Source organism: Dreissena polymorpha, chromosome 3 (assembly GCF_020536995.1).
Source record: "Dreissena polymorpha isolate Duluth1 chromosome 3, UMN_Dpol_1.0, whole genome shotgun sequence".
Taxonomy (NCBI): domain Eukaryota; kingdom Metazoa; phylum Mollusca; class Bivalvia; order Myida; family Dreissenidae; genus Dreissena; species Dreissena polymorpha.
The window spans coordinates 60637774-60650695 of record NC_068357.1 but is presented as its reverse complement, the minus strand read 5'-3'; the positions used below and the strand labels follow the sequence as shown (position 1 = coordinate 60650695).

Genomic DNA, 12922 nt, shown 5'->3' with positions numbered 1-12922 from the left:
ATAATGCGGCTCCGCGCCCGGTGTGCAGGTAAGAAACACCAAAGATAACATTTCCTTACAAAACGTGAGGTTGTATTTACAACAAAATGAAAACCAGACGTCGTTTAGGTCGTATTAGACAGGACGAAGATGGCGAGGCTTTTGAAACTGAACTGTTCTCAGATTTAAATAAAGATGAAAATCCAGAAAAAACTCCAAAACCAAATCATGATGGTATACCGTTAGAGACTATTTTCCGGACAGCACAGTATTTTCCGGACGTTTTAAAATATTTGTATTTCGTATCCGCTTTCGAATTGTGTTATTTTATTTAATTAAATTTTTGCTTTATTAAGGCAAGTTGTTGGTCATCAAAAATTGAAAATTGCTTATTTTTTTTTGTTGGTACCAGTCTTAACGCATGCGACTGTTGTCTGGGGAAATTAATAGTTGCTCTTGAATGGTTTGAGCTTTTATGAGTACGTACATACAGCTCAAAGTAACCGGAAGGGTCAGTAGCCGGGAGTTGGATTATTGCAATTGGGGAAATAAAACTAATTGCTCAACAAAATAATTCAGTGCCCTGACAGTGTTACTTACACATTTAGTCTTAGATTGAACTGTATGTTTATTGAACAAACTAAGTACATGTATGCATACATGCCAGAAATTTTCAGGTCCGAATCGGAACATTCCATTTAAAATGTCGGGAAATTTGACCAGAAATCGGGACACCTAAAACGATCAATCATGCCACCTTTACTGTAGTCAGTAATTAGTATATTACTTACAAGACCTTATTATTTCTCGCAAAAATTGACGATAAATGTGTTTGATAATTTCATGAACACAGACTTTCACCATTTTTCGGAAGTAAACACACATGGGCACCATGCGGACGAATCCATGATGTGAAATTTCGGGGCATGCCTCTATTTGACATCCATTTGGGACAGAGGCAGGTGTAATCGTTCAACGTGATGTGTGCGCATCGAGCACTGTTTTTATTCAACCAATCATCAATTAACTCTAAATTTAGATTGATGCAATATGGTCATATTGTTTTCTGAAAATCAGTCAAAAATGAAAGTAAATCTATGCATAATATCAATTTGTACCGGTCAGCGCTCAGTTTGTTTGATATATCAAATTGGTGTTTTTACAGGTTTGTTAACCTCGGGTGGTATAATACACAGAATACAGCGTAATAATATCTTTGGACTTGATTTGGACCATGAAATACAAAGCCGTCTGCTTTTAATTCACTACGATGCATCTAGGAATTAGCGACTCCTATCATAAAAACACCATGGTGTGAATGCCCGTTAAAATCAATAATTTGCCGATAGATTGCTGAAAAGGTGTTAAAAACAACACTGGATCACTCGACTAGTAGATATGGTTTGTTAATGGGGGCAATAAAGGGATTAGCAATGGTAATTTAAGCCAGACAGAGCTTGATTAGAAAATGTTATTGTGAAGTTATAGAATTTCGGTTGTTTTTTACGAATGTCAGGACAAATTGTGTCACATCGGGACACCGGGAAAAACACCTCAAAAGCAGGACTGTCCCGCCAAGATCGGGACGTCTGGCATGTATGTGTATGACAGATAATTGTTAATGATGCTTCTATGTTGATAGGGTTTAGTGGACTGTTTTATTTTAATTATTAGGTAACTTCAATTGTGAACTTTTTCAATAGGTCACGTTTCAACATTTTTCAACATCTTGCATACATTTTCTATTTGTAATCAAGGTTCTGATTAACTTCTGTAAATTTTTATATACCTGTAAAATGTCTTATTTAAATGAAATAAAGCTTTTAAGTCATTAATTTCGCTGTTTAAAAAATGTTCCAAAACACCTCTCGGTGACGTAATTCAAGTGAAATAAGAAAACAATTGAATATCTACTAAACTTATGCAAACAATTCAAAATAAAATGATTTGCCTTTCAAAATGTATATAATTCCTTTGAGATTCATGTCAAATTGTTTATTGAGACCCTGTTTTGTCATGCAAGAGATGCTAGTGCCATGTGCACTTTAATAGCACTAATAGCAAACTGCGCAGGCAAATCTGAGACAACACTAGTCAGGCCAAAAAAAAAAGGTCCATTTCCGGTCGCCCCACCGTGTCTCCCATATTGGCGCCAAGCCTCAACTTTTGATTGAGGTCGCCAAAACAAGAAACAAAAAAATGGGTTCATTTTCTTTCATATAAGATGTAATTACAAGCAAAGAAAGCATATATATACATGTATTTCTTATTATAAGCTTTAGTAGCCTTCCATTCTAGTACCCGAAGAAAAGAAAAATCCCTACCTACCGACCTGTTTTTTTTCCAGAAACGAACCTATTTTTGTTTGGTCTCACATAAATCAATTAAGCACTAATTTCAGATGATTCTGATGAAGGGAACGATGCAGGTCAAGGTGAGCTCAATAGCGATGATGAAGCCCCGGATGATGTTGGTTTCCATGACAGCAAGATGTCCGTCCTGGCGGAGCTGCGATCTGCCATGAGGCAGGTGGATAAGGGGAAGTCTGTGAAGAAAGAACAGCGGAGGAAACTGGACGCACAGTTCAAGGCACAAAAGGTGTGAGAACTTTGTTTAACCCTTTACCATTTAGATACGCATATGCTGAAATTTTAGAGAAGAGACATCCTTTAAAATGAAAATTACATATGTATTTTTGCATATTTGTAGTTCCTTTAAAAGTTAAATTAATTAAAAACCTTTCTTTCTAAATTCAAGTTTTACTGGCATCATTTACAACCCTAAGATACTGATGAGCAGTGAATAGCATAAAACCTGAACAGACTGCGAGTTACTCGTAGGCTGTTCTGGTTTTCTGCTGTTTGCACACAGCCATTTTCACTTTGCTTCTGAGAGGGAAAGGGTAAAATATATGTCTAAACATGCTCACGAAGCATTGCCCCAGATTAACCTTTGCATTACCCATAGGCTAATCAGGGACGACACTTTTCTCTTTTATGTAATTTTCATTTTAAAGGATGTCTCTTCTCTAAAATTTCAGCATATGCAGAAAGTGTCGTCCCACTCAACCTGTGTGGTATGACACTTTTGGCACATGCAGTAAGTCCAGTTTTCCCAAATTGAAAAAGGTGTGGGATTGTTTTTTGTGTCCTAGTCTTAATAATATAAGATAAAATATGCAAATAAACAAAAATGAGGCTCAGTTTTAGTTGTTGGGCAATGAATATGAGGGTAAAGAAGCAATATTGACTGCTTTTTTTTGCTGTTAATTTGATCTTGATGTTTAGTCTTAAACAAGGGATGAAAAGTGCAACTGAACAAAATTAATACTCAGTTTTAGAAGTTGGGCAATATATATGATATATACATATATTATAGCTTGTGTGCATTGAAATTCTTGAGGTTTTATTTTTCTGACTGAATGATTAAATATATGTAAATAAATAGAGGATATTTGTTGGATTCGGTGGATTATTGATTTTAATTCACGAGTGATCATAGAAAATAATATTTTCACGAGTGGCGCAGCCACGAGTGAAAATATACATTTTATATGATCACGAGTGAATTAAAATCGATAATCCACCGAACCCAACAAATTTTCTTTTTATTTTATGCTTTAGTTCACAGTTTATATACATTGTTAAAGAGTTTAACTAAAGAATTACGTTGGGAAAATGACGTCATTTCGTCCAAAAAATGACGTCATTTAACATAAACAGTGAAAATTATCGATAATTTTCACTGATAATTTTCATTGTTTGAAACAGTGAAATTATCAGTTTTAATTCACTAATATTTCTCTATAAACCACCGGAAAGTATAAAATAAAAATGGTAAAGTGCATTTTATGTGCAGGCAAAAAAACTGGAAGAACTTTCAAGTAAGAAATTGCCAGATGATTTCTTGGCAACTTTGGATGAGGCAGTCATATCAAAACCCAAAGTAAAAAAAGGAGAAAAAAGGAAAAAGAATAAACAGCAAGAAGAAGACAGTAAGGAACCAGGTGAGTAGTTAATATGTTCTCATGGAAACAACTAATAAAAAGTTAAATAACTGAAAAAAGGGATAATAAAAGTAGTATTTTTTAGGAAAAATGGACCATTGACATTATTCAAGTTTACAGTATTGTTCTGCTCCATTGGAGTTAAAAGCTGCCAATTTTTAAAATATTCTATTGAAACCTGTTGACAGTGTCCTCCGGAAGCACCGACAGCCAGCGATTTCACTGATTACTCATTCCCAAAATATCAATGCAAAACAGCGCATAAACGGCCATTTAATTTCTTAGTCGCTGGACTTTGAAAATATAACTGGCTACTCATTTTTTTTTGTGAGAACACTGCTGTTTAGCATGTAATGTTAGGATATCAAATACGGAACTAAATAGAAAATACATGTATAGACAAGCATTGAACATGTGTTTAAATATGAAACACATTGTTCCAATGGTGTTCCTTTAACAGATGTTGCTGAACCAAGTCCAGTGAAGAACTCTAGAGTCACTTTCACAGAGGACTTCATCTCTCTGACTGACCGGTAGGTGACTTCATCTCTTTGAGTGACCGGTAGGTGACTTCATATCTCTAACTGACCGGTATGTGACTTCATCTCTCTGACTGAATGGTAGGTGACTTCATCTCTCTGACTGACCGGTAGGTGATTTCATCTCTCTGACTGATCGGTAGGTGATTTCATCTCTCTGACTGACCGGTGGGTGACTTCATCTCTTTGACTGACCGGTAGGTGACTTCATCTGTCTGACTGACCGGTAGGTGATTTCATCTCTCTGACTGACCGGAAGTTGACTTCATCTCTCTGACTGACCAGTAGGTGACATTCTCTCTGACTGACCAGTATGTGACTTCATCTCTCTGACTGACCTGTAGGTGACTTCATCTCTCTGACTGACCGGTAGGTGACTTCATCTCTCTTACTGACCAGTATGTGACTACATGTCTCTGACTGACCAGTATGTGACTTCATCTCTCTGACTGACCGGTTGGTGACTTCATCTCTCTGACTGACTGGTATGTGACTTCATCTCTCTGACGACCAGTAGGTGACCTTATCTCTGTGACTGACCAGTTGATGACTTCATCTCTCTGACTGAACGGTAGGTGACTTCATCTCTCTGACTGACCGGTAGGTGACTTCATCTCTCTGACTGACCGGTAGGTGACTTCATCTCTCTGACTGACTGGTAGGTGACTTTATCTCTTTAAATGCAAGAAGAATGTATAAATTAGTTGGTAGAATTGAAATAATGTCAGGCCAAGTGTTGGTTTTGGATGGTAACCAAAAGTTTGTCATTCCAATACTTTTTATCAATCCAATTGGGGCATTTCCCTCATGGTTTAAGTCCTCTGGCATTTGAATTCCAACCTGTTTTCTATTTCTGCAATAACCAACACTTTGCCGGAAATTATTTCTTGAATACACTGATAAAAAAAGAAGTATGCAAAGGAAATGTAAAGGAATAAGGACGATTGTTCAATAAAGATAATGTTTGTATAAATGGACTATACTATGGCTTTTTGTCTTGTTTACTGAAAAGGGTCTGGCCTGGCCTTCCAAATTTGGGCGAAAATTATCAGCAAAACTGAGAAAGGAAAAAATTCCCTAAGTAAGCTTGACATTTGGGGAAAATTGCATAATTTTAAAGAAATTCTCTTTGAAGAAGGGGCCTTTCTCTTAGGGGAAGGGGCCTTTCTCTTAGGGGAAAGGGCCTTTATAAGGCCCTTGCTTAAATAGGAAAAAAGAAGCAATGGTTAAGCGGCCCTATTGAAGTTAGTTTTACTTCATCTTTATCAAACAGTCTCTGAATATACGACCAAGGTCATGCAAAAATTGGTTTTATGGCATATTCATACAACGTAACTCCTGTCTGCTATAAAGTCACGCAACATTTCTAGGTTCATAAGCAAGAAGTCCTTTTATTTGAGACCACTATTATATCACTAAGTTTGCTAACAAGGTTAACTTTATCAGTGCTGGAACCAAATTTTGAAGGCCTTTGCAATTAGTTTGGATCCAGATGAGACGCCACATAACGTGGTGTCTTATCAGGATCCAAACTGTTTGCTATTCTGATAGAATTCTTTAAAAAAAATTGAAGAAAATGCTAATTTTAGAAATTCAACAGACAACATTTTAGCCGACGACAATTTTCCCAGCATATAAAGGGTCAACAGTTGTTCTTGTATCCATGTTTTCAGCGTCAGTGGTGTAGAAGTGGCAGAACTCAAGAAGTCTGAAACAGACAGTCGCACACTGAGTCAGGCTGCTGCAGCATTCCGTCAGAGCAGACTTTATGGTTCTCACATACCCAGAGAGTCAAGTAAGTCTGAAACAGACAGTCGCACACTGAGTCAGGCTGCTGCAGCATTCCGTCAGAGCAGACTGTATGGGTCTCACATACCCAGAGAGTCAAGTAAGTCTGACACAGACAGTCGCACATTCAGTCAGGCTGCTGCAGCATTCCGTCAGAGCAGACTGTATGGGTCTCACATACCCAGAGAGTCAAGTAAGTCTGACACAGGCAGTTGCACATTCAGTCAGGCTGCAGCAGCATTCCGTCAGAGCAGACTCTATGGGTCTCACATACTCAGAGAGTCTAGTAAGATGTGAACACCATAATAAACTACATATCTGGGAAAACAGGGCTTAATGCATGTGATTTAAGTATCGACTTAGATTAGCCTGTGCAGTCCAGACATGCTAATCTGAGATGACACTTTCTGCGCTGGCTGAATTGTTGTTTTGGAAGAGGCGCCCTTTACATGAAAAAATTACCTTGGAGAGGAAATAGTCGTTCATTATAAACTAATGAGGACTGCACAGGCTGATATAGAACGATGCTATACACACATGCAATAGTGAATTATCATTATAAAGTATGTCACATTGTTTTCCAGTAGGAGCAGCTATGACTGTGTGGATTACTGCTCAATAGTGAATTATCATTATAAAGTATGTCACATTGTTTTCCAGTAGGAGCAGCTATGACTGTGTGGATTACTGCTCAATAGTGAATTATCATTATAAAGTATGTCACATTGTTTTCCAGTAGGAGCAGCTATGACTGTGTGGAATACTACGAAAAAAGGCTGTAAATATGGCAAACAATTTATGAACATTTTACTAATCTATCAAACATGTTAGAACAAATCCAAATTGAAAAAGAAATTTCTTTTTTAAATAAAACATCAACAACAAAATATTACAATTGTCATATTAATGAGGATAAAAAGAATATTCATCTTTAAATGATTAAAAAGGGGTGAAAACTTGCAACTTTTAATCGTTTGCTGGCCAGCAATTTGGTTATTACACTCTCATTCTCAATCGGTCGAATTTACTTCATTTTCACAACATGCTCAGTGGCATGAGGCTTCTGCAACCTTAAGCACAACAAACACCTATCTTTTTATGCTCCCCACATATATATGGGGAGCATATAGTTGTCAGTTTGTCCTTCCGTACTTATGCACTTCCATACGAAAAAAAAAGTTTCAGTTTCTCATAGCACCTTCAATACTTTACCGATCTCTTTCATATTTGGCATGTAGATACCTTGCATGGACCTCTACCTTTTGATGACATTTGTGGTCACTCGGGTCAAGGTCACCAAGGCTAATAATAGATTTTTCCGTCACACTTTTGTTACAGTTTCTCATAGCACCTTCAATACTTTACGGATCTCTTTCATATTTGGCATGTAGGTACCTTGCATGGACCTCTACCTTTTGATTAGGTTTGGGGTCACTTGGGTCAAGGTCACCAAGGCTAATAATAGACTTTTGTTACAGTTTCTCATAGCACCTTCAATACTTTACCCATCTTTTTCATATTTGGCATGTAGATACCTTGCATGGACCTCTAACTTTTGATGACGTTTGAGGTCACTGGGGTCAAGGTCAAGGTCACCAAGGCTAATAATAGATTTTTCCGTCACATTTTTGTTACAGTTTCTCATAACACCTTCAATAACAATACCGATCTCTTTCATTTTTGGCATGTAGGTACCTTGCATGGACCTCTACCTTTTGGTGATGTTTGAGGTCACTGGGGTCAAGGTCACCAAGGCTAATAATAGACTTGTTACAGTTTCTCATAGTACCTTCAATACCTTACCGATCTCTTTCATATTTGGCATGTAGATACCTTGCATGGACCTCTACCTTTTGATGACGTTTGAGGTCACTGGGGTCAAGGTCACCAAGGCTAATTATAGATTTTTCCGTCACACTTTTGTTACAGTTTCTCATAACACCTTCCATTCTCTTTCATATTTGGCATGCAGATGCCTTGCATGGACCTCTACCTTTTGATGATGTTTGAGGTCACTGGGGTCAAGGTCACCAAGGCTAATAATAGACTTTTGTTACAGTTTCTCATAGCACCTTCAATACTTTTCCGATCTCTTTCATATTTGGCATGTAGGTACCTTGCATGGACCTCTACCTTATGATGACATTTGAGGTTACTGGGGTCAAGGTCACAAAGGCTAATAATAGATTTTTCCATCACACTTTTGTTACAGTTTCTCATACCACCTTCAATACTCTTTCATATTTGGCATGCAGATACCTTGCATTGATATACCTCTACCTTTTGATGAGGTTTGAGGTCATTGGGGTCAAGGTCACCAAGGCTAATAGTAGATTTTCTCAAGGTCACACTTTGGTTACAGTTTCTCATAGCGCCTTCAATATTTGACGGATCTCTTATATATTTGGCATGTAGGTACCTTGCATGGACCTCTACCTTTTGATGAGGTTTGAGGTCTCTGGGGTCAAGGTCACTGAGGCTTATATTAGATTTTCTCAAGGTCTCACTTTTTTCCAAACAATTAATCCATATATCGACAAAGCATCATTGGGGAGCATCCATCAGTTTTACTGATATCCTTGTTTCTGAATAAAAAGTGTTTTTTTTTATTTGTTGTTTCACCAGAATTTCTTATTCATTATGTAATAAATTAGATTTGTGTGCCCTCTTTAAAGTAGGCAGCCTATAACAAAGCGAGTCTCTTCCATAAATTTTTATGCTCCCCAAAAATTTATTTTGGGGGGAGCATGTAGTCGCCGTTTCGTCTGTCCAGGCTTGTGTGTGCGTCTGTCTGTCCGTCCGTGCACAATATTTGTCCGGGGGAACGTGTTGCTCCTGATTAGCCTGTGGGGACTGCACATGCTAATCTGGAACGACACTTTAAGGACATGCATTAAACCCCTTTTTCTCAGAGCACGACTCAAATTTAAAACATCATAGACAGCATTGCATGTGTAGCACCCATCTCCTTTCCTTAAAAGAACACAAAGTGGAATGTGGTTGTATCTTTGTCCTATTGAAACATGTTATGTTTATTCATTATATTAAAATATTAATATTATTATATTGAAGGATATTGTATTCAATGACGCTTAAATAACAGTGTTGTGTGAGAATTTAAATTAATGATAATGATAAGTGAATTTTATTAAGCCTCTCTCTGGGAAAACGATGCTAAATGCGTGTGTGTGAAGTGTTGTCTCATAAAGCCTGTGAAGTCTGCATATCCCTTTACCACTTAAAGACGTATTTTGCAGCATTTGTAGTCCCTTAGAAAGTTACATTCATTAAATACCTTCTTTACTAAATTCAAGTTTGAAAGGCTTCATTTCCGACCCTTAGTTACTGATGAGAGGCAAACAGCATAAAACCTGAAATACTTCGAGTTACTCGCAGGCTGTTCTGGTTTTATGCTGATTACACATAGCCATTTTCACTTTGCTTATTATGGGGGAAAGGAATATGACCTTCAGAGCAAACACTTTTTGCATATTGTGGATTTTTGTATAGAAGAGACTTCATTTGAACAAAAAATTCCATAAAAGTGTAAAGTGTCGTCCTTGATTAACCTTTGCAGACTGCACATGCTTATCTGATATGACACTTTACGCACATGCATTAAGCTCCATTTTCCCGTAGCACACAGGCTTTAAGCCCCATTTTTCCTTAGCACACATGCATTAAGCCCCATGTTTCCTTAGCACACATGCATTAAGCCCCATGTTTCCTTAGCACACATGCATTAAGCCCCATGTTTCCTTAGCAGGGCTCAATGATTTGAATGTGTTTCAGATAAGGATAGACTTGGGAAGGCAGAGAAGAGAAAGTTCAATAGAAAATGAAGATATTGCAGAGCTACCAAACTTGGGCCTTGTGGTGATGGAGTTTGAGTCAAGTTCTGGGAAAACTGGGCTTAATGCATATGCATAAAGTCAGGGCTATAGATGACTTTTTGGGTATATTGGGTAATTCACACCCTGTTTTTGACAACAATAAGGTTTTTGTAAATTCAATAGTTTTAGCAAAAATGTTCACCCCCTACTTTTGAGCTTTATTGGGTTTTTCAACCCCGTTTTTTTTAAACTCAATTGGGTTATTTAGGGAATGAAATATATTATAAAATAAAAATCTACAAAGGTTACTATACTATTTATACAAATGGAATTCAAAAAGGCATGTGTACATAACAACAAACAATTACTGAATTTCTTATCAAAGTTCATTCATTTTTGCATTGAATAAGACCAAGTTCTTGAAAATCGCTGCACAATTGATGAAGTTATGGCTGTTCAAAGCGATGCACCCCGTTTTCGGGTAATTTTAAGTTGAAAACCTTGAAAATGAAAGTAGAAATCGGACAGGTCTACATATAATTACAATTATGCCCCAAAGATTGATAACCGATGGAAAGACTGCCTTCTTTTCTTTATAGGACGGCATATAAATTATCCGGTACTCTTTTGTACGGAAAATAACCAGTCTAAAAAATACGCCCAGTGTTCGTAAGAATTGCGTTTTGTGACGCAAGGTTTTTTACGGGAATTATGTTATTAAATGTGTATTTGTGTTTTTGTATGCTTTATTTTTAATTTAATAACATTTTTGGTTATTTTAATTGCGTAATAACGCAAATACGCTTGTTATCTATAGCCCTGATAAAGTGTACCAGATTAGACTGTGCACAGGCTAATCAGGGACGACACTTTCTGTATATTCCGGATTTTAGTTTAGGAGACAACCTTTCAATAAAAAAATCCATGCAAGCTTGCTAAGCTGTGAAGACTGCACAGGCTAATATACGATGACACTTTACTCACATGCATTTAGCCCCGTTTTCCCAGAGCAAGGCTTGTTTGGACAGCAGACAACTGCAAGGGTTCCAGAAACATGTGCTCCAACTAGTTGCCAGAATATCCATCAGTGAAAGAAATGTTGAAGTTATGTGTTAGAGATGTGGAAAGTACTGATATTGTGGTGTTTTGTTTGAAGTATCTAGCAAACTGTATGGAAATCATGTAAAATTGAGATAATTAAAGATAATGGCCAATATTAGTTGAACAATTAACAAATATATGCTAAGATTATGGTGAATATGTATAAACATACATTTGCAATGTATAATTGTACTTACATTTACAATGAATAACTATACTGGTATGTCACTCATCAAAATCAGCAGTAAGACTAGGCTTGCTCATTTTCTGATATTATTACTTTGAACCTACAAAATGTTAGACGTTGATATGAACCGAAGATTCTGGGCAAACCTGATGCAAAGTATACACATGCATTGCTTGCAGACTCGTGCAGTGCTTATTTTGATCACTGATTAAATTGTATACCTTCTCAAGTCTTTTGTTAAAAAATTGTGCAACACTTTTTTAACAGTTTGTCAAACGAAAGTGACAGTATATCAAGTTATAACTATGTAGAGTTTATAGCATAACATAGCTTTATTCTGGCATAAAATAGCACAATGCATACTTATAGCCAACAATACAATTATAGCGTGAAAAGTGATAGGTACATGAACTATTATAAACATTAATTTGAGAAAGATTAACAGAGATGTAGGTGCCGTGCAAATAGAATTTGCATGGTAAATATTATATTTATTCACAACAATAACAACAACATTTATTTGCAAGTAGGTCACTTTGAACTTCAAGTAGAGTTTATGCGTTATTAAGTACTGTGAATAATGAGATGAAAGTGTATGAAATGTGCTTAACATGAATTTCTTTAATTCATAGGAAGTATAATTTGTCTGTAAAAAATTGATAATATAATGAATCACCTCAAAAATAACATTTATTGTAAGTTTATTGAAATTGTGTGTGTATTTTCTGTTTTTGTAATGGGAGGACATAATCAATGGATATTCTTTGTTAAGTTTTCATGAAAACTTTCCTTTAAATCTTTTTAGTAGAATACATGAATATTTGAAATAAGTTTTTTAAGTGAATTTACTCCTTTGAATAACTTGAAATTTTTGTTAAGTATTTATGTTGTTTTCGATTTTTTGCAAATCAGTAGAACGTTTATGATTCTTATTTTAAATAAGTATAATTGATAGCTTATGTAAAGTGATTATTTAAATGGTTTATTTAATATCATTTTTCAGAAATGTAGCCATATAAAATATCTGTCTTTTGTTATAATTTGATGGTCATTAAACACGCCGTCCACACTTTCTAAATGTTTTAAAATGTGATAATTAAGTATATCTTTAATTTTGCCTTGATGGTTTTAATTAAAGTGTGTTTGGTACTTTGAAGTAACAAACTGTGAAGAAGTAATGTTAAATGGTGATAATAAAAGACACTTTACAATCGGACTTTTGTTGTTGAGCTGATCTTAATCGGTATAAATATCGTAGATTTAGCAAATTTACAGTCGATTGCACGTTACTGTTCAGTGTGTGTAAAGTGTTATATTTGTGAAAAAAGCACGTTGTGTTCATTCATATGCACACAGTTTACAAACCGGTGTTTGGATAATTGGAACTACGACAGAAATGGTAAGATATTTTTCCACTTATATGTAGGTGTCTGTTGGTTGATTTGGGAACAGATGTCTGGAAATGCAACAACATTTGCTAATATTTGAC

At 36.1% G+C, this 12922-nt stretch overlaps 1 protein-coding gene across 3 annotated transcripts; it reads left to right on the top strand.

Moving 5' to 3' along the window:
• Positions 1-18: 18 nt before the first annotated feature.
• LOC127874406 (nucleolar protein 7-like) lies at positions 19-12646 on the top strand. Of its 3 annotated transcripts, none has more exons than XM_052418718.1 (7): positions 19-213; positions 2381-2577; positions 3838-3985; positions 4446-4518; positions 6198-6261; positions 6448-6505; positions 10105-12646. In XM_052418718.1, the coding sequence occupies exons 1-7, from the start codon at positions 87-89 to the stop codon at positions 10152-10154; spliced, it is 717 nt and encodes a 238-aa protein (XP_052274678.1). In that variant the 5' UTR covers positions 19-86; the 3' UTR covers positions 10155-12646. The 3 variants fall into 3 exon arrangements, with proteins under 3 accessions (XP_052274678.1, XP_052274679.1, XP_052274677.1); XM_052418719.1 differs by lacking the exon at positions 6448-6505 and adding an exon at positions 6355-6412; XM_052418717.1 differs by lacking the exon at positions 6448-6505 and having other exon boundaries at positions 6198-6319.
• The last annotated feature ends 276 nt before the right edge of the window (positions 12647-12922 follow it).

What these genes read in the sequence shown, in the direction of transcription:
- LOC127874406 (XM_052418718.1), top strand. Translation starts at nt 87, where the DNA reads ATGAAAACCAGACGTCGTTTAGGTCGTATTAGACAGGACGAAGATGGC. An exon ending in TTCATCTCTCTGACTGACCG is followed by an intron (nt 4,519 to 6,197) that starts GTAGGTGACTTC and finishes CCATGTTTTCAG; the next exon opens with CGTCAGTGGTGTAGAAGTGG. An exon ending in TCACATACCCAGAGAGTCAA is followed by an intron (nt 6,506 to 10,104) that starts GTAAGTCTGACA and finishes AATGTGTTTCAG; the next exon opens with ATAAGGATAGACTTGGGAAG.